We start from the raw sequence: 20,685 nt of genomic DNA, 5'->3' as shown, positions 1-20,685 counted from the left end.
ATGGATTTGAGTCCACACACCTGCCTCACCGAAAGGTTTTTTTTTTTTTTGAGGCTCAAAGTCAACGGTGTATTAATTAAGGGGGAACAGCTGCTACAGCAGTTCTTATGATAAGTCAGTGACAAATGGCTGTGTTTACCTTTTTCCCAAGCAGAGTCTCCGGAAGGTGGCCTGGAGCTCCTGGGTGGACGTCCACGGGCGAGATTTGTGGGCTATACCTCTCCCTCCCTCAGCCCTCAAGCTTCTTTATTGGTGCCCCCCGAGTCCGAGGGGGCCGTTTGTCACCGAGGAAGACAGGGCTGCAGCTTGCGGAGCCTTGGAAGGGACTGCGCGGAGCAGCAGAAACTTCTCAACAGTGGCCCCCACCCAATGATGCCCTCAGACCCCTTCCTCGGGCAAATCCCGCCACCCCACGCTGTTCCTTCTGAAATCAGAGTCGCTGAAAAGGGGGCTTGGCCCTTCAAAGCTGAGAAAGGGTGCAGAGTTGAGCCGAGACGCCTCGCTCGGGGCTTTTGTACCAGGCGCTCTCTACCATAAAGGAAGAGGCTGGACATTGGGGGCCTTTTGTCATTTCTTTATTTTGATCTCCCTCCTGCTGTCCAAACAGCATCACAGAAATAGAGCCTTGCGTTAACTCCCTCCTCAGCTTAAAATGAAACACGGCAGCGCGAAAATCTTGTACTGAAAACCAGAAAAAGGAAAGATGGGCTCATTTTTTTTCTGAGTTGTGTTTCTGGGTCCTTGACTATCAATTTATCCACCGAGTTTCCAGCTAATGGGAGGATAGCAGGATGGCGCTCACGTACCAGTAGGACCTGTGTGGACGGGCCGGCAGGGTGGTGGAGCAGCCTTCCTCCCAGGCTGAGAAAACGAAGGCCCCGCCGCAAGGGGTGCGGACCCCCAATGCCAGCAGCTCACCCGCTGTGCCGCCAGGGTAGAGGCAGTGCTGGTGGAGAGCAGCAGGACCCCCAAAGCACTCCCAGCAAACCCCTGCCTCCACTGCAGGTGGGGGACCCCCACGTGTCCCCCGGACTGTGCTGTTCTCCCCAGTGACCGGCCCAGAGGAGACAAGTCTGCCATCTATGTCAACCTCCTGCCTCCCAGGAGACACCATCAGCTGCCAAGAGGCCTCGTCCAACCTCACCCGCCTCTTCCTTCCTCCCCCTCCCAGGGCTGGTGCTGAGCACCTCCAGGAGCCTCTGGGGCCTCGAGGAAGGCAGAAATGGGGCAGGAGGAAAGAGGCTCTATTAGCCCCCACTCCTTGCCACCCACAGGAACCAGGCATGCATCTTGCGAGTTCACCCTGCAGGGTAGGTCGTCACACCGTGTTATAAACGTGGAAACCAAGGCTCCGAGGTATGTGGTTTGCCCGAGAACCCGTCACAGGGAGGCCGCTCCCACCTTCTCTTCCAGCTGACCTCTCCCGGGCCAGCGCTTAATGACTCAGGACGTTGCCTCTCCTCACACATTGCTTTGAGGGGAGAGGAAGAGAACCACGGACGAGAAACACATCCATTTTTAATAAACAGTTTATTTATCCAACAGTTTCAGCCCTGACAGTGAAGCCTGTTGCAGTCTCTTCTTCTGGTTGGAGCCTGATTATGAGACTGTTGCGTTGCCACGGCGCCGGCGCTCGGACTCCGGCCCCGCCGATCACCCAGACATCAGTGGAAATGAGAGAGAGTATTGCTCAAATGAGAGAGACTGGCGCTTTATTAAGGAAACAAAAAATACCAATAGGACCAGAGAGAGGTGCTTAATGCCTTTTGGAGGCAGCTGTTCCGTCTCCTCGGCTCGGTCCCTCTCCCGCCCGTCGCGGACGAGAACTTGTGGAGATGCTGCTCTGATGGAGAGGCTCCCGGCCCTTAACTAATAAGGTCCCCGCGGAGGTTTCCGGAGGTCGCTCCGCCTGCTGGGGAGGCTCTGGCGGGCGGGCGAAGGTCCGCGCAGCGGGGTCGCTCCTGGTGGCCAGCAGAGGGAGGAGATGCGGCCGCACCCAGCATACTGAAACCACTGGCTGAAGTTCCCGCCAAAGTGCGCGGGGTGGGGAGGCGTGGTCGCCGTAAACGAGACAATCTTCGCCCATAGGAAGTGCGAGGATCCCCAGGTCCCGGAGCGCGATCCGGCGATGCGCCGCGGCTGCAGGCCTGGACTGGGGAGGCCGCCTCCGGTGGGGCTGCCGCCTCCGGTGGGGCTGCCCAGATGGGTCTGGCAGCGGCTCGACCCTCCTCTCCGCTCTGGGGGGCGCATCGTCGCCGACTCCAAGCTCCTCCTGGGGCAACCCTAGCTGCTCATTCCTCCCGACCTGAGGCCCCGTGTGCCCGGGGCCGCGTGTCTAGACAGTTCTCCTACAATACTTGTTCTAATTTCTAGCACCTTACCCCTCCGGGATAAGAGGCCCAATCCAGCTAGAGGACAGGCTTTCTCCCCTCACCCTTGAGCTCCCACGTAACACCCCCCGAAGGCACATGACCAAGCTGCTCCCCAACCCCTGCCGTCCCAGCCACCACCCCGACCCACCTCCCACGGGCGCGGGGCCCACCTCCCTGCCGCGTGCTCCACACACCCAGCTGCACACTTGTTCTGCAGGGGCTCATGGCTGCTGAGCTTTTATCTTTCCATGAAAAACCCTTCTCCCCTTTCTACCAGCAAAATGGGGCAGAGAGGATCGGACCAACGCAGAGGGCAGCTGCCCACCTGGCCTTTCGAGGAAGCCCACGCTTTCCTTCTGAAAGCTCGTCTCTGAAGAGTCTCACAGAGACACCTTTGGAACCAGGGTCAGGAGGAGGGTGATAGTCAAGGCAAGTGTGAACTCAGCACCAGCAGGATGGTGGCCCTCTCACACCCCTGGAGGGGACTGGCCGGGGACAGGCTGATTGGGAACAGGCCCCGCCCAGGGTTTATCGCTCTGAGTCAGAGAAGGAAGAGGGCTTAGTCCATCTCCACACCAGCATGTCTTCTCCGGCCACGCGGTGGGACTCTGTCTGGATCCGGGATTCGTTGGAGGCCAGGAACTCCACGGCCCGGTCCCAGACCCGCTTCATGCGTCTCCTGCAACGAGGGATGGGGGTGCAGGCTCAGCAGGCAGGCGGCGCCCTTGGCCGCTGTGCCCAGCGCTGCCGAGAGAGGCAGGCTGGTCTCTGGATGCCCTCTGTACAAAACGGGGCACAAAGCTCCAAGATCCCACACAGAATTTGTCTGCGGGAAGAAGAGCGGTCAGGTACTAACTTGGCTCCTGCAGAGGAGAGAAATTTCTTGGGCCGCCGAGGTTCCTCAACATTCTCCGCTCCCAAAGCGTTCAATTAGTGAGAGCTGAAAGGGGCTGGAGCCCCCCGCCCGCCAGGTGTCCAAGTGGGAAGACTCTTGCTGGGACCCACTACTGCTGCAGCCCAGCCGGGCGGCGCCCCCCTCCAGTGCAGGCTGCATTTTAATGCCTCACGTGGGCTAATTAAAGAGTGGCCACTGGGCTGTTGAGTGCAGGCTCCACAGCACTTCAGGGGACGGGGATGAACCAGGCATCCACCCGGGGAGGCCAAGACGCTGGAGCTGCTTTTGGAACCTGAGCCACCAGGTAGGGCCCCTTCACAGACACCAGAGTTCCTGCTCTGCCGGATCCCTGGGGCCTTGCACCCCCTCGGACAGCCCCCTATTTCCTCATTCCCCCTCCAAACTAGACAGCAAGATTCCAGGGCAGTGGGGGAGGGCTGCTTTGACACCTACACTTCGATGAGCCCCGGCTTCCTGTCTGACTGCAGACCACTCCCCAGCGCCCCACACGTGCAGAGCGAATATGGGTACGTGTGGAAGCAGGGGGTTCAGCTGGGAGTGCGCAAATGGAGGGAAACTCCCAGGGTGGCCCATGTGTCAGGAGGCAGAGTGGGGTGGTGGGGCTTTCTTCCCGGAGGGTGAGGTCCTGCTGCCAACCAAACCCCACGGCTGTTCAGCAGCCCCCAACTGGCTGGTCTGGCCCTGGCCAAACAGGTCCTGGGGGCTGAGCCCCTCACACCGGGTCCCTGAGGGGGGGGCACTGGCACTGTGTGGGGGCCACGGCCTCATCCCCAGCCCCCTTCCCAGGCTGCCCGTTACCAGGTGATTACAAGCCGCCCCCGTGTGCCTCCCTGGACAAGCTCTTCACATCTCCCCCAACCTCCCACAAGCGGGCCCTCATCCACAGGGCAGTATGCCCGCGCAGGGCCCACAGGAGCTGATGGGTCCTTACGAGTCAAGAGCTTGGCTACACTGACCGGGTGGCTGAGCCTCCTGGGCTCAGGGACAGGGTCCAGGCCCTGCGGGGCAGCTGCCCGCCTGCAGTCTCTGCCGATGCACAGGAGCCGAGGTGTGGTGGCCCAAGCCCCCGATAAGCTGCAGTGCCACTTCCTGCTCTTATTAAAATGACCACGCGTGCTGCCCTTTGATGAGGGCTCAAGTGCTCCGCGCTGCCTCGGTGAGGTGGGAGGCCACCTCTCTGACACCCTGCTCCCCTTTCCTTAAGACCTGCCACTACCTAGTGGCAACACATCTTCCTTATGCATCTTGTCTTCTTTCTCCCCAGAACCAATGCTCCAGCAGGGCAGGGATTTTTGCTTCTTCCTCTCCCTGTCTCCGCATGACCCAGTAGAGTGTGGCATGCAGTAGGTGCTCAATAAACATTTGTTGAGGAAATGAATGAATGATGACCTCTCTTCAACACAGCCCCTCTGCAAGGCAGTGGGATTATCTGTGTTACAGCTCAAACAGGGCATTACCCATGGCCACATGATGATGAATTCTGACGGGTCCAGGAATTAGGGGGGAGTCTGGATCTACCAGTGGCCTCCCCTGAGAGCTGGAGGGCTGTGTGGCAGACTCACGCTGGGGACCAACAGCTAGCACAAGCCCCACACCATGGTTGGTCTGCTCTAAGCTTCCTGCCTGCCACTGTCCCGGGGGTGGGGTGGGCATGAGAGTTATTAAGCATTTTCACGTTTAAAAGGGGCCCTTAAATGCTCTACTCTTCCAGCTCCTCTTGGGGTGACCTCGACCACAGAGCCTGGCACTGGGAACACAGAAGTGGCACCAGCCCTGTGTCTCTGAGCAGGCTCTTGACCTCCCTGTGCCTCAGTGTCCTCGCCTGTGAAGTGGTATCCTCAATGTACTCCCTCCAAGGGCCATGCTGAGGGTGGAGTGAGTGAGCCGCACCTGTGCAGCGCTCAGAGCAGTGCCCAGCTCACAGCGAGCGCCCAGCAAGGGTGAGTGCTTAGCATCATCCGGAGAGGATGGCATCTGGCCAGAGACTGTGGCAAAGTCTGAGGTGGCCCCGCAGTGGGCCCTGCTGGCTGCCTCCTGGGACTCTGTCCCCCAACTCTACCCTACTCCTGGTTTTGTCAGGGATCTACCCAGCAACCGCAGCCCATTTGGAAGGTGGTCCTGGAGTTGTGCATGACAACGGCCTGCCACCCCCTCCCATGAGCCGTGCACCCTGGAAGCTGACCCCATTCACTACTGTGAAACCATGTTTCCAACTACGTGAGTGTGCCTTTGTGCATGGGAACTAGACCATGATACCTTAGATAAGATGTGTTTCTGACTGTACACCATGGTTAAAAATATTTGAAAAACAATCTCTTCCTCCTTGCCAGTGACTGATTCAAGAATAGACAAGTAACCAATTCTGACCAGTGGAGCCTCAAAGAGCTGTGTCCCCGGTGGCTTCTGGAAATGTTTTCCCTTGCTCATGAGAGCAACAGGTAGCCCATCTCTCCCCTGCTGGTTGTTGCAAGGCAGGTGTTGCTCCGGCTAGCTGCCGGCCACCATCCTGTGACCACCAGGAACTCCAGCCAGCCAACAACATCCAGAGAGCAGGACCATGAGAATCACCGAGCAATGGAATCAGAGCCCTTAATGTTCTGTGCCTGGACTTCCATTCATGGAAACCCATCAGGTCCTTCCCTGCAAAGCCCTGTGGGGAGGGGAGGGGTCGGGTCCTAGGGTTGCTCCCCAAAGCGCCATCTCTACAGAGGAGCGGGACCGTGCTTCTGTACCTCTTGTCTGCACTCTGCCTTAATAAGCTGATGGCAAGAGGTGTGGATGGCGCCCCACCTCCCGCGATCCTGGGGCTGAACTGCCCCCCTCCCCACATGACTGACTCGAGGCTCTGGGCCTCCTTCCGCGGCATTCAGTGGGGTCCGACCCGGGTCTCACCGGCTCTGTGGCGGGATCAGGGTGTCACGCACGTGTAGGATGCCCACGTATGGGTAGCGCTCCATGTCCTGCTCCCAGTCCACGTAGTGGTCCTGGACCACATCTGCAGGACAGAGGGCACTATTTAGGGTGAGGACCCTCTAGCAGAAGCCAGCAGCCCTTTCACTGGGGGCCACGCACCTATAATCTTCTTCACCATCTCATACATGGCCTGCTCTTCCTCTTCCAACTTCCGCCACCGGTATTTCAGGAGGATCAGGAGCCCCCACAGAAAGGCCAAGCCTGGGAGGGAACACAGCACTGTTAATCGTGCACACCACCTTCCCCGGCCAGGCGCCCACTGGCTGTCTCACTAGGGCAGGTCACTGCGCTGGAGGCTGAGGGGGTATGAGTACCTACTGTGTGTCAGACCCAGGGCTAGCAAGCAGGAAACGAAGGACTGGGAAAAGCAGAGGGAGGACAGGCTATTAAGTGATCATCTTCCTCCCGCCGGCTGTCTCCACAGAGGCCTCCCGAGCCGTCTGGATCTCGGCTCCTCCCAACCTCATTCTGGGCTTTCATCTCCTCCCTTGTGAACCAGAACACGGCGTTTCATACATATATACATGCCGGGCCCTTTGTATTCCAGATGCTGCTGCCGATAATGACGTCTGTGCCTGCCGGCGTGGCGGAGGGAGCCGTGTGCACGCCCAGACGGCCTGTGATTTGTAACCCAGCTCTCTCTGCAGAGCTGGTGGTTTCTGTGTCACGGCCTTTGGCCTTCAGAGACACCCCGAGGCCTCTGCTCAAAGGCAGCCCCTCGTGTCGGGAGACTCTGCTTTGCCGCTCAGCACCCTGGGCCTGCCTGCTTTCACTGGGCGTCTGTAGCTCCTGAGGAGGTGCTTACATTGTTCAGGGAGTAAAATTAGGCCAAGCTCCTGCTGGGTCTCCCCCTCGGAGCGGCCTGCGGTCTGGTGTGCCGGAAAGGACAATGCCCACCTCCAGCCCAAGCCAGCACCCTCTCGGGGATGCTGATGGCCCCCGGCCCCAAATCCAGGATGTCTTCTAGTTATCTTCCTGCTCCAGCCACCCAGTCTCCAAAGGGAAAGACGACCCGGGGCAGAGGCTGACTGGTTCACCTCCTCAGTTTCGTTAGACAGACCTCAGGTTCACTAGACAGAAACGAACTCCGAGAGACCGCGTCACCCATGCCCAGAGTGTTGCTGAGCTGGGCTCCCGGGAGGCGCAGTGGGAGGGGCAGGGTGACACAGTGATGGGACTTACACCAGAAGAAAATGAGCACATTGGTGACGGCTGTGAGCAGGGCGCGGCTCAGGCGGCAGCCGACACCCATGCGGGGGCGGGCGGACTCCAGGCAGACCACCTTGTCCACCGTGGTCACCAGCTCGGACGGGTCTTCCCCTTTCAACCTGAAACAGGACACAGGGCTGTAGACACGTTCAACAGCTCTGAGGAGCCGCTGTATAAGCCTCACCATCAGCAGCAGGAGGAGGAAGGCGGGGCTTTGAGGTCTCCGCTTGCTTATAAAAAGGACTCGCTATCCTGGCTGCACTCTTTCCAGAAATTTCCCACGTTAGCTACTTAGAAAGAATAAAACTTTAAAGACGGCAGCAGGCTTGAACCCCTGCCGCTGAAGCGACGCCTCCCTCTGTTCGGCAGAAGATTAAAGTGTAAACTGGATGCCCCCCTCCCAGCACAGAGAAATGGAAATGTTTACGGAGTCACCGGCTTTGTGCAGCACGGCAAGAATGGAAACAGAGGCTGGGAGGGGGTGCCTTTCCTCGGGGATGAGGAGGCACATAAGCTGTTTACGTGCAGAGACCATGCGGTGCTGCGAGACTCAGGAGCACGAACACCGCCAGGCTCCTGGAGGCCAGACCCCAGCCCCAGAGAGGAGGCGTCAGGACGCGCAGGGACGCTGCCGACACTCCGCCTTCTGCCGGCGAGGCAACAAGCTCCTGGTCTGGATTGCACAGCCGAATGGCTGGTGCCCAAACTGTCCGGATTTCTCATGACCCACTTTTTTTTTTTCTTTAAATTTAAGTATAGTTGATTTACAACGTTGTGTTAATTTCTGCTGTACAGCAAAGTCTCACGACCCACTTCTAACACTGGTCGTGGGAGCCAGGCTCAGCTCCCCACAGGCCACCCTCCTCAATGTGAAAAGGCAGTGTCATCATTCCTCTGCGTTAGCAGCTTCAGTGCACGCTGCCAAGGATAAAATCCGTGTTTTCTGCCTTTCCAACACACAGGAAAATCGCTCAGCCACTCAGGGAAGCTTCATTTTTTTTTTTAAGCCAAAGAATTTTAATCGTGCCATGCATCCAGTTATCAAGTTTTAGGCTGAGCTGCCCGAGGGGCTTCTGCTGGATGCACTGCTGATGGAATCAGTAATTTGCGTAGATTAGAGAGGAAGAGAACAAAACCCTAGAGTGTGCTTTAACATCAGCAGCTGTAACCTGAACAGAGACCCCGACAAACCCTGAAGGGTGGGAGGGGGCGATGAAGCCCGTGTCTCTCCAGCAGGGGACTCCGGTATCAGGCAGTGGCTGGTGCCCACCCACCCCTGGGCCGAGCAGCCAGATAGGGCCTTTCAGGAGGGTGAAGGGCACGCTGTCTCTGCTAACCATGCTCACCAGAGACAGAAACAGGTGGAACTGCCCAGCTGGAATAAAACCCAGTCTTTCCTTTTGCAATTTCCATACTGAATGAAACCAACATTCAGAATCATTTCATCTACAAATGAAAACTAGCACCAAGGAAAGGAAGTGCAAAAAAAAAGCCATCTCCAGCAAACTGTGCGGGGCCCGTGAAGGAAAGGGGCACAGACTGAGTTACCTGAAACAGGTTTAGCTGGACTGCCAGGCGATCACCCTGACACCTGGATTTTTGTGTCTCATTTTGAAACTGCTCCTTACACTGCATTCCTAACGCCTCTCCTTCCGCTGCCCAGCTTCAGGCCTGGCCCAAGATGACTTGGCTGGGAGACCTGCCCTCTACCTCCCGGCCTGAGACACCTTGATGGGCGATGACAGGGCCTCAGGTGCTTCCGGACGCCCCGCCCACACTCACCAGATGCCCACGTCCTTGTTACTGTTCAGTATCCAGGTCAGTGCGGCTTCAAACTTGGCGGAGGAGCTGCCGGTCACATTCTGTGGGAGGGGGTGGGAGATTAGTCCTCCATCTGGGCGGAGCAGTTGGAGCGATATTATTCTGCTGCTAGATTAAGGAAGCCCTCTCCATGTCCTCCGCCTGCCCCAAAGCCCTGTTCTGCTAAATGCCCAGCAAGCTGGCAGGAAGGAAGTCTGTAGCTGACGATACCAGGGAAGAGGCTATAACCAGAGCAGGTGATGTGGAAGCACACACAGGAAAACAATGCAGGTCTGAGACAGCAGAAGCATGTAATTTTCTCAAGGACTGAAGCACCAGGCCAGAGAGCTGGCAGCTCATCTGCAGTGAGATGAAAGAGTGTCGGGGTGGGGGCCCTGCAGCCAGTCCCGGCTGTGTGGCCTTCGGCAAGTCCCTCCCCTCTCTAGGCCCCAGGTTCCTCATCTGTGAAATGAAAATTGGACGAGGTGACCCCTTAGGTTTCTGCCAGTTCCAAAAATCTGTAATTCTGTCATCCTGAGGCCACACCGAAAATCAAATGGACTCAGAGCAACCCAGACGGTAATCCTGAGGGGAGAGAATGACAGGTTAAATGTCTTAAGGCTGCTGAGAAGGGGGGAAGAATGAGTCAAAGGAAGGGCAAGTCACAGGGCCACTTAAAGAAGGGGCAGCGGCAGCAGCCCACACCGCTGGTCAGGGAGCAGCAGGTCAGGAACGAGCTGCGGCAGGCCTGGCTCTGGCTCACCGCTCACCTTGGGCCCAGTCACCCCATCATTGCCTTAACTTAAGGTAGCCTAACACTCAACTGAGTTAAAACAATTTTTTTTTAAAAAAAGAGAAAGCAAACACAAAACAAAAAGGGGAAAAAAAAAAAACGCAGGGCTTGAGAGATCAATACAAAAGCACCAGGACCTCCCGGGAACGGAGCGCACTGCAGCCTACTTACTGCTATATATTCCTGGGCTTCCATTACAGGAATGCATTTGCTTTTTAGCTTCTCTGGATTTCCACATTCAAAATTACCTAGGAGGGAAAAAACACACTTTCAAATACAAAGAAGAGGTGAAAAAGATTTACCCTGAAACCAACTAAAAACTGCAGCAAAAAATCAAGCCATCAGCTCTGATGTGGAACATGTGGCCCGGCGGCTCCAGCTTCTGTGGGGCATCTTCACTCTGCAGCAAGATCAAAAGCCACTTAGCTTGGATCGATTCCAGATCATTAAAACCTGACCTGCAAAGCAGTGCAGTGATTTGCATTAAATGACTAAAAAGCTGCCCAATAACAAGGTCTGTTTGCAACTGATCCCTAAAAGGATCAGACAGGCAGCTTCGGAAGGCACTGGGATGGCACTATAAATAAACGCAGCCTAGGAAAAAAGCAAGGCAGGGAGGCTGTTGCATTGCAAGGATTTTGACCCATGACACAGGCAGGTGACCTAGAATGCCAGGTTTTGAGGGGCCCTAGGGAGGGATGTCCAAAATGCTCCATGGAAGAAGGGGTGTCTATGTGCTGGGGCCCCGATATGGTGCTCCAAAGCTCTCTTCTGAGCACCCTGGGTGGCTGGCTCCCATCTAGGATGGAGCTGGGAGCCTCCCCCTTAGTCCTGCCCAGGCTCCCAGGCCTGGCCCAAGGCCCAGCCCCTCTGAAAAGCCCCCAGCCCTAGGGGCCTCTTGTTTAGCCAAATCGGCTGGACTTGGGGCCCTGCCACAGCCCTCGGCTCTTGATTACCCACGGCGGCTCACTCACCAGGTGCTGCTTCACCACTAGGCCCCTTGGAAGCAGGGACAGTGCAGGGCTGGGGCCGTACAAGATCCTCCACCCCCATACACGGCCTGACTGCCCTTGACCTGGCACAGCCTGGGGGCTGCGATGGCCAGTCTGTGTGTGTGCTGGGGAGGGAGTGGCTGAAGATAATATTTAAAAAATCTTGAGAATGAACTGAAGCCTGCCCCTCACCCCCTAACACAGCCAAATCCTCCTATTTCAAAGTTGATCTCGTCCTTCTGGGTCCCCTGAGAATCAGCTGGCTTCTCCCGTGCTCCTGCCCCACCCAGATCACCCTGCCCTGCTTAGGCCTTCCAGGACCACTGCCAAGGTCTCCTGGTTTCCTCCTCTCCCCTTTCTCATCCATGTTTGGTCAACAAAGCTTTAAAATGATTCTGCTTGAATTGCCACTGCTCCACTCAGACTGCTGGCACGGCTGCCTCCCTGGCACCTGGCTCTCCGTCCATCACCCCCTGCTCAGAAGCCTTCCCGGCCCTCACTGCCTTCAGAAGGGACTCCCAGTGGCCTGGCAACCATGGCCAGCCAGGGTGGGACTCAACTGGCCTTTCCAAATTCCATTCCCTCTGTTTCTCCTTCCTTGTGAAGTGGCTTCCATCTCTGACCCTACAATTTCCTGCCTCTCTGGCCCCACCTTTCCCCCACAAATACGTAACTAATCCCACCCGGGCTTCAAGGCCTGGCACAGATGCCACCTCCCCTGTGACGCTTTCCTGACTACTCTGGCTAAAAGGCATTGTGCCTCCCAGAAGTTCTGGCCTCTTGGTTCTCATCCAATGGTGTTTTATACCACTCAGTGGTCAGGGGGGTAGGTAACCTCTCTCTTCTACTAGACCACAGGCAGCCTGTGGGCAGGATTCTGGGCTGAATCGCCTTGTGTCCTGCAAAGGTCAGCCAGTGCCCTGTCCATAGCTGACCTCCAGCAGGAGGTGGGGGGAGGGAGTATGGCTGAGTACAGAGCCTGCACGGCCCTGCGGCCTGTCTCACTGAGACACATACCCTCAGGGCTGCCCCTGCCTGGCTTGTGGGAAGACAGTGGGTACTAGGCCCCTTGATGGCATGAGCCAGGACCACACAAGGAGGGTGGGATGGAGGAGAACTGTCTACTAGGATCCACGGTTTAAGAGCAGAGCTTCTCGACTTTATATCCTGGGGGACTTAGTAAAATTCAGACTTTGATTCAATAGGTTTGAGATGGGACTAAGATTCTGCATTTCCAGTAAGCTCTCAGGTGACACTGATGTTGCTGGACCTTGGACCACAATTGAGTCACAAAGGTTTCAAACACCCCCTCAGGCCAGAATTTATATGCCAAGCACCTGGGCCACAGATGACTGTGACGCTCTGAGCCCAAACTCCTACCTCTCCTCCGAGGAGCTCTCAGAAGCCTCCCTGACCACCCCAGTCTCCCAGCAGTCAGGAGGGAGGAGGTGGCAGAGCTGAGACCCACAAGACTGGCCCTGAGGACTGAGGGCCCAGTACAAGTCCACCCAACCTTGACTTCCCGGCGACAGCCTTAGACAAGGGTTGGCCCTACAGGTGAGAGGCACCCCTTGAACCTCCCACAGACTGACGTCTGGTTCTCGAGTTGAGTACACTTAACACAGGCACAAGCCCTGAGCCGTCACCCACGTCATCAGTGATGTGGAGAGCCTCCTGGATGCCAGGTGTCAGGCAGGACACAGCATAATGCAGGTGCCATCTCTGGCCTCAAGGAACGTGTTTACCAAAGAAAACAGTGGGGGAGACTTCTGGATGGAGGAGATTTCAGGGGGGCATCTAGAGAACAGCACTTGGCTTTCATTTGGTTAAGAAAAGACAGACCCAAGATCATTCAGTCAGATGGGGAGACGGAGGCCCTGAGATGTCAGGGACTTGTCTGGTGTCCCACAGCCAGATGGGGACATGGGACACCAGGGCCCAGGAGGGCGGGCCGGGCCTGAAGGTGCTTGGCCCACCGCTCAGACCGCTCCACCTGCAGAGGCCTCTACACCGAGCTGGGCCGACCACCTGGTACAGGGAGGCCCTCCAGGTTGGGGGACCCAGACTCTGAGAATACCTGAGGCCTGGGCCCTTCCAGTGCAACACGGACCCCCAGAACATTAGGTGGGGGGCATCCCAGAGAAGGGGGCACATCTGCTAAAAGGCCTATGCACGTGCCAGGACCCCTGGGATCCTTCAGGAACCTATGCGTTTTGCCCAGATGCAAGGCTTAAACAAGATGCGTCTGTGGGGAGGCAGGGAAGGGGAGACTGGGCTTCTGAGCGTGTCTTCTGGGAGATGACACGGCATCTCAGCCCACAACCCACTCTTGAGGAGTCTTGGGCCTCGGGAGACCTACTCACCCGCTTGGATGGCCAGGAAGTTGTACAGCTCGTGCAGCACCTCCAGCAAGGCCGCCTTCTGCTTGGCCTGACAGAACTGGAAGGGCACGGGACAAGCGGTCAGCAAGGAGGGGTGGGTGAGGGGGCCCTGTCTGTCTGATTTTACCTGTTCAGCTACACCGTCAAGGACTCAACAGCAAGGTACACCTCATACTTTAAAACAACAATGACAACAAATTCTGCAAAGGGGTGGGCCCAGGGATGGGGCCGATAAATACTGGGTTAACTGACTGAAAAGAACACGATAAAAGCAGAGGCAGATGGACAGCAGACACAGTAACTAGGGGTCCACCATCCTGGAGGCTCCTGGGCCTCTGCCCCGTGGTCCCCGTTGGAATAAAGGCCATTGGTGGGGCCGTGGAGCAGGGGCGGTGTGGTTGTGGGGAAATGCAGGAGCCCAGCCTCCTCAGAGGGAAGAGCAAACGCTGCACGATGCAGTCTGGTCTCCCCCGTGGGCCATTCCTGTCCGTTTCTGGAGAGCCAAGTGTCTACAATCTGCCTGTGGATTGTCTACTTTGTGGATTATCTGATGCAAATGTTTAATCTTAGACTGCGTTTCCCTGGAAATGGAAAATTTCGAGCAATCTTGCAACTGTAGGGAGAAAATAAATGTCACCTGTCTGAGAAAATCAGAATATCTGCACATCTACTCCTTCAGCACCTGTAACAGTGGGGACACCGTTTTGCTAGACTTACTGGATGTGGAACATTTAAAAAAGACCGCTCTTCCTTGAGAGTGGACGACAGACCGGGTGCCATGCCGAGTGGTCTATATGTGAGGGAGCACTGCATCCTCGCAGCACTCCTCACTGTACCCCAATTTCTCAGGCGAGGGGTCCAAGGTTTAGAGACCTTAAGTGGGCCACCAAGAACCCACAGTTCATAGTAGATGGTGGAGCCACTTGGAGTGTGGCCAGTCGACTCCAAGCCCCCACCCCTCGAACTCCAGGCCTCTTCTGGGTTGTCACTGGGCAGAGACCTGCACTGGAAGTGGCAAGTCTGGGTTCTGGACCTGGCTCTGCAGCTACAGAAGGAACCAAGGTCGTCTTCCTTGTCGGGGCTCATTTGTTGCCCTGATCTAATTTGGTTTCTAACAGTCTCAGAGACCAAGATTTGTCCCTTCACATGGCCTAAAGACCCTAAATGCCTTTACAAGGTATGAAATGATGCGACCAAGATTTAGGCACATGACTATAAATGTCCAGAAACAACGGACGTGCCTCCTAGTAGAGTTAGAAACCCCAACTACTTTTTAAATGCTATTTAACAATATGGGAAAAGTTGATAAATAAGTGTCAAATGTAACTAAATACACAGAGATCCCAATTCTACAGACACACATACACAGAGAGATAAGGTGAGAAGGAAATGCTCCCAAAACGTTAACGGTGATTATCTCTAGGTCTCAGAATCACGAGCGATTTTTGTCACATTTTTCAAATTTTCTAAATATCTATTATTGTTGCAACCAGGAAAAAAAAAAAAGCAGTAGCAATTAATACTGTTCCAAACTCACAGACATTTAGGCAAAGCAGGGCTGATATCACCTAAAGGACAGAAGGTACCAGACAACGAGACAGCCCGATTAAGACAACACACCCGCTCCCAGCCCATCCCCAGGGTTTCAGCAGGACAAAGGCAGAAAGAAAAACAGAGTCACAGTCAGCTGAGAAGGGAAAGAATACGTGTATCTGAAACCCAAATGCCCCTCTGGGTTCTGGGTGAGCTTGAGCCACACAAGGAATGAGACTCAGCAAGAAACTCACCCAAGCTGAGAAGCACCTCCCAACCCGCCTGTTCCTGTGTCCACCCACCATGAAGGCCAAGGGTACCCCATAAAATCTCAGCTCAACAGAGCCCAACACTGCAACAGAAGGGAGCCTGTGATGTCGTGGCGCAGGCCCTGCCTGTCTGTGCTCGCTGAGCAAGTCTTTAGCGAGGACCTGGATGGTGCCCGACTGGCTCACTCAGGTGGGGCCGGGTGCGTCCAGCGCAGAGGAGCACCCCGGAGCTTATCTGTCATTCCGTCTTGGGCCTGATACACTCAGAGGTGTGAAGGACCAAGAGACAGAAACCAGGGAACCCGTTTCTAAATAAAAGACAAATGAAACTAACATCACCAGAGAAGTCTTACAGAAAAAGTATTTTTGGTCCCTGTTTTTGTTTTCAGCCTTCAAAATTCTAGTTTCCCCTTCTGGCCATTTTCTGGGCCACTTCCTTCAATCATCACCTGCAGTTTTTATGATAGAAGGCAGATTATAATTATGATGAGTCTGTTTTTACAAAACAACAGGGAAGCAAAGACATCTGGTGGATGAAAGCAATAAATACGTGTAATAAAAACACCCCCCAAATACGACACAGCAGAAGCCAAAGGGAAATAAAACCGGTTGTCTGCGTCAGGATGCCCCTTCGTTAACACAGGTAAGAGAGTCAACGCAGGGGCCTGGAAATGACCGTGGGTGGTTACTTTCCCAGCCCCCAGGCTGCCAGAGATGTGCACTCAGGGCTCAGGGAGGCCAGGCGTTGCACACTTAATAATGAGACTACTAAGTCGTGCCCTCTGGCAGCACGAGGCTCCTCCTGGCAGGATTTATGACCTGAAAATGTACTGCCTCGTATCTTCCCCAGACTACCACCTGTACCAGAGCACCCCAGCTCCTCGGTAATGCTGCTTTCATGACTCGTAAATGGATGGGGCTGCTCACCTTCCCCAAATATTATTTGTAGGGAACATTAAAGCTTCATAAAACAAATCTATAGACTAAGAGGGCTAACTCCACTTCAGATGTGTTTAAAACACCTCCCTGATGACGTTTCAGATCAGAACAGCATTTTCAGAGCCACAGACGTACAACTGGAGAATGTGGAATTGAGAACCTGGCCTCCTGATGCTTAAAAAGCTGCCAGCCCTTCCTCCTGAAGCGAGGGGAGCTTGTGAGGTCCCTCGACCACAACCTACTGCATCCCCCCACATCGACTTAGGCAGAAGATTAAAGTCCTTAATGCCGTGACTGATGGGAGAGTTCCCGTGACAAGCTGGGGGCTGGATCTTGGAAGGTCAACTCTGTTTCAAGTACTCCTTCACTGCCACAATTGAGTCTGACACATACATCAGGGAACACTATATGACTCTGATACATTACAGGAAGCACTCCTGAAAGCGATCCTATTATGATCTTTTTGTGGGCAAGTTTACCTCCTGATAGAGGCCAACATCCTTGGGAGGAAGAACAAAAGCTAGAGAAACTCAAACTCACCTCATCTGTTTTTGTCTCACAGTCCACTGGCAATAATTTCACTGAGACCAAGAAAAGAAACAGAGAAAATTAAAAGTGCGGGTTGTGGGAAAGGGTACAAAAACGGATCACTCTCAAAATTCAGGGTAAGTAAAACATTACCAACATAAGCCGGGGGTGATTAGAAAGATGTCATCTAAATGAGGCATTTTAAAAATGCGGACAGTAAGAAACGTAAGGGGTTCTCGGTCTTGGATTAGGGACTAGTACAGCTGTGTTCTAATCCCAGGGGAAAATGATTAGCCACAGGATACTAGATAACTATTCACTTAACCACTCTGAACCTGTTTCTTCATCACAACATGGTGTCACTAAAGCCTTCCTTGCTTAACTCAGACTTGGTCTCAAACAAGACAACACATATGATGGTTTTATAAATTGTACACGCTATGTTAAACAGGGATTAATGCTATCACGGGAGGGGAATTCCAGGTAAATCCCAGTATCTATCCAGGAGCTATTGTCTTCAAGCATCTCAGCAGTAAATACGACAGTATACCGTTTTTTGATGTCACCAATGTAAACAGTTATAGTTAGTACCAGTATGGTACCATGACACTCCTGGGACTGCTTAATTTCTCTAGCAGGTGGGTTAAACTGCTCTCATAGTCAAGAAATTATTTGGGTGTGTGCACGAGCCTGGGATCCTCGTGCCCACAGACTTGTTCATACACCCAAATATCCATCCGCTGCAACAGCTAAGACATAATTTAGCCTTTCCCTGCATTTTGGCTGTTCCTGCTAGGCGTGGAAAGATGTGGCCTGGGCTAGAGGCTGGGAATAGTATTAATCACAATCATTCTTTGCAAAGAATATTAAAAGTCAGTGAACTAGAGTCATTTTATACTTAAATTTATAAGGAAATGGTCTTTGTGCTGTTTCCTATTAGCCTAGAGCCCAGAATTATGGAAGAAGCAAATTTTCCTTTTAGGAAACACGAACCCTTAACTATTCGTTAACATACTGTATCCTGCAGACTTCTTGTTGGCATGTCTTATCACGGAACTATCTGTGGACAGAAGCATGGCTGGGGACATCCTTGAGTCACGGGACCCTCTCTTTTAACACACCCCAAGAAGGTGCTGCAGTGATAAATGCCATCATTTACATCAGTTTAAACTCTTTAAAAGGCTCTTCCACACCTGTCTCAGAGGCAGGGCTAGTATAATCCTTTGACAAATGAGGGTCCTGTGGTCCAAAGAAGTGGAGTATGTGGCCTTTTTGGTGCTGCGAAGTTGGGACCCCAACCTGAGCCTATCTGTGAGCCGTGACACCTGGGGTGCCTTCAAACGGGCACTAATGTGTGAAAGAGCAAGAAATCAAAAGGAAAGAAAGAACTCAAAAGCAATGGGGGGGGGGGACTTTAGAGGGGTGTGTCAGAGGGCTTTCTCTGGAGAGGGAGAATAAAAATGACCACAGAAAGATTGCTTCCAGCACGTGGTTGAAAGGAAGATTAGTAGGGAGAGCTAGGGCAGAAAATGAGAATAGGACAAAGTTAAGGAATCCCAGCCTCTCCTCCCATAACTGGAGGAAGAAAAGTCAAAGTCTGGAAGGAAGAAGACGGCCAGAGACATCTAACAAGGCCCGGGAGTGTTCAGCCTGGTGCTGAGAGGACCGGGGCGGAGGGGTGGGGGTGGGGGCGGATTATCCGGGTGGACACACGCGCGCTCAAGGCCCTCCCCTGCGCCGGCCCGGGACGTACTGTTGTCCTCCGCCTCCTGCGGCGCCGAGGGCTTGCCCATCTTCACCCAGAGAATGCCCAGGAAGACGAGCAGCAGCCCCAGGCTGGCCCAGAGCAAGAGCCGGGAGAGGTAGCGCTCCAGCCGCCGCCCCACCTCGGGCCGGGCCCGCGCCGCGCCCGCCTGGCCCGCTCTCGTCGCCCGCAGGCCCGGACGCGGGTCGGGACCGAGGAGGGCGGAGGACGGCCGCACCGGGGCCGGGGACGAGGCCCACCACCGACGGACTCCGTGGCCGGGACCCGGCGCGGCCCTGTCGAGTGGCCGGCAGTCCTCGTCCTCCTCGGAGCTGCCCCGGACCGAGGCGCGGCGTCTGAGCGGCGCGGGGCGGGGAGGGTAGGCGAGGCCGCGGCTCCTGGACCAGGAAGCGGTGGAGGCCCCGATGTCGCCGTAGGCCCCAGAGGTCGCGTAGGCCGGGCCCGAGGCCGGCGGGGAGAGCCAGGGCTCCGACCGCAGGGAGGAAGCGGCGGGCCGGGCGCGAAGCGGAGCCTCCTCGCGCAGCCGAGCCTCCTCCCGCAGCCGCTCCTCGCCCCTTGCCCGGGCCTCCTCCCGCAGCCGCTCCTCGCCCCTTGCCCGGGCCTCCTCCCGCAGCCGCTCCTCGCCCCTTGCCCGGGCCTCCTCCCGCAGCCGCTCCTCGCCGCGCTGCCGGACCTCGCCCCGCAGGCGGCGCAGCTTGTTGCGGTAGACGTTCCGGGTGGTGTCGGTGATGGGTCCTGGCTGGAAGCCCAGGGCCTGCAGCTCCCGCCGCAGCTCCAGGTCCGAGAGGCCGGCCATGGCCAGGACGCCAACCCCCGCCTGCCCCCGGCGCACACCGGACCCGGAACTGTTCCCGCCGACGGCCGCGGCGGAGCAGGCGGGGCCCGCGCCATGTTGAGGAGGTCGTTCTTAATCGCCATGTTGAGAAGGTCTGAACCGGCGTATGGGCGGGCCATGATGAGGAGGTCAGAATCAGCCTCCAAGGCTGCCATGTTGGGGAGGTCTGAGGGTTTTTGGCTTTTTGTTTTTGTTTTCCTTTTTTATTTCCCACCTTGCTCAGTCCTTCTCGTCTGTAAGAGCAAGTGGTGTTTACCTCTGAATCCTCCTCCCCTTGCACAGTCCCTGGCACGTGGTAGGCACTCGATAAAGTCATGTTGATTTAATGGATGAATTACTTAATGGTAAGAAAATATTGCCTGCCATATCAGTAAACTAGGGTTCTAGCCACCACGTTACAGTCACCCCCAATGATGAGCCCTGAGGGAACTCAAGAAGGAAACAAGGGATGCCCGCCATCTAGCAGCCACTTCCTACAGTGCAGCTTGAGGAAACTGGATGAGAAAACAGAGGATACTGGCCCCAGATAGCTGAGGTGCATGTGAAAGAATGGTTTAAGTGAGTTCTTCCCATAAGTGCATCTTATGTGCACATCTTAAGTGCATCTTCCCATACATAGAAAAGTGCTAAATTCCTTAACTTGAGTTATCTGGTTTTCTTTTATTGACAGTTATCTTTTGTTCCAACTACCTGGTGTTATTGCAAAAACTCCTATATATCCTGACTGCCCCTCTTCCCCTTCGGAACCGTTTTCTCATTTTCTCAGTGTTATCTGAGAGGCTGTCTCCCGGGCTTGAAGTCCTAAGAATGTCTGCTGAATAAAACATAACTCTCAACTTTTAAGTTGTGCAATTTAGTCGACAATGGTGAAAGACAAGCACTGCCGAGAGTGGGGAGATGGAATCCTTTGCCTCTCTCTGCACTTGGGGACCAATGCGTTCAGGGAAGGGCTTTGTTTGGGTTGTGGCGTAGACCCCAGGCATGCTCTGGGACCTGGTCTGAACTAAGGTCATGGTCGGCAGGCCTCTGTGTTTTCCTGGCTGTTCACTCACTGACATTGAGCCCCAAGGGGCTGCAGGCCCTGCCCTTGGCCAGGTGCTGGCAGGAAAGGAGCTCCCGCCAGAGGAGGACACTGCATCCCATCGTGGGGGCAGAAGAGGCAAATGCCCTTGGGCTCTTAGGGGCAGTTTGAGCCCGTGCGAGGAGGCCGTGTGGCCGGATGGTGGGATTTTCATAAGGAGAGATAGGTAGGAGAAGACCCCAAGATGTAATCTTGTGTCACCTGTGGATTTAGGTAGGGGGTTCTTGAATCCAGATTCCACCACTATTAGACGTGCGATCATATCCAATTAACATTTCTAGCCTGTTGGCCAGTAAACC

The 20,685-nt window shown here is 55.1% G+C and overlaps 1 protein-coding gene across 3 annotated transcripts; it reads right to left on the bottom strand.

Moving 5' to 3' along the window:
* Positions 1-1,513: 1,513 nt before the first annotated feature.
* Positions 1,514-19,304, bottom strand: LEMD2 (LEM domain nuclear envelope protein 2). 3 transcript variants are annotated; one of them, XM_022581629.3, is made up of 9 exons: positions 18,459-19,301; positions 16,718-16,758; positions 13,419-13,494; positions 10,235-10,311; positions 9,253-9,332; positions 7,444-7,589; positions 6,361-6,462; positions 6,181-6,283; positions 1,514-3,051 (listed from the first exon to the last, which is right to left on the bottom strand). In XM_022581629.3, exons 1-9 carry the CDS (start codon positions 19,264-19,266, stop codon positions 2,901-2,903), a joined length of 1,584 nt encoding a protein of 527 aa, XP_022437337.2. In that variant the 5' UTR covers positions 19,267-19,301; the 3' UTR covers positions 1,514-2,900. The 3 variants fall into 3 exon arrangements, with proteins under 3 accessions (XP_022437337.2, XP_022437340.1, XP_022437339.2); XM_022581632.3 differs by having other exon boundaries at positions 19,144-19,296; XM_022581631.3 differs by having other exon boundaries at positions 2,939-3,051; positions 6,181-6,300; positions 18,459-19,304.
* Between the last annotated feature and the right edge of the window lie 1,381 nt (positions 19,305-20,685).

Source organism: Delphinapterus leucas, chromosome 10 (assembly GCF_059928025.1).
Source record: "Delphinapterus leucas isolate spDelLeu-1000000601 "Yukka" chromosome 10, BTC_Dleu_Yukka2, whole genome shotgun sequence".
NCBI lineage: Eukaryota > Metazoa > Chordata > Mammalia > Artiodactyla > Monodontidae > Delphinapterus > Delphinapterus leucas.
Note: the sequence above shows the minus strand (reverse complement) of the source record. Positions and strands in the feature narration are given on the sequence as shown.

Excerpts from the sequence above, each read along its gene's own strand:
- LEMD2 (XM_022581629.3), bottom strand. The coding sequence starts at position 19,266 with ATGGCCGGCCTCTCGGACCTGGAGCTGCGGCGGGAGCTGCAGGCCCTG. Across the intron at positions 13,495-16,717 it reads GTGAGACAAAAACAGATGAG|TTCTGTCAGGCCAAGCAGAA; the intron begins GTGAGTTTGAGT and ends GTGCCCTTCCAG. Across the intron at positions 6,463-7,443 it reads TGTGCTCATTTTCTTCTGGT|GCTTGGCCTTTCTGTGGGGG; the intron begins GTAAGTCCCATC and ends GTTCCCTCCCAG.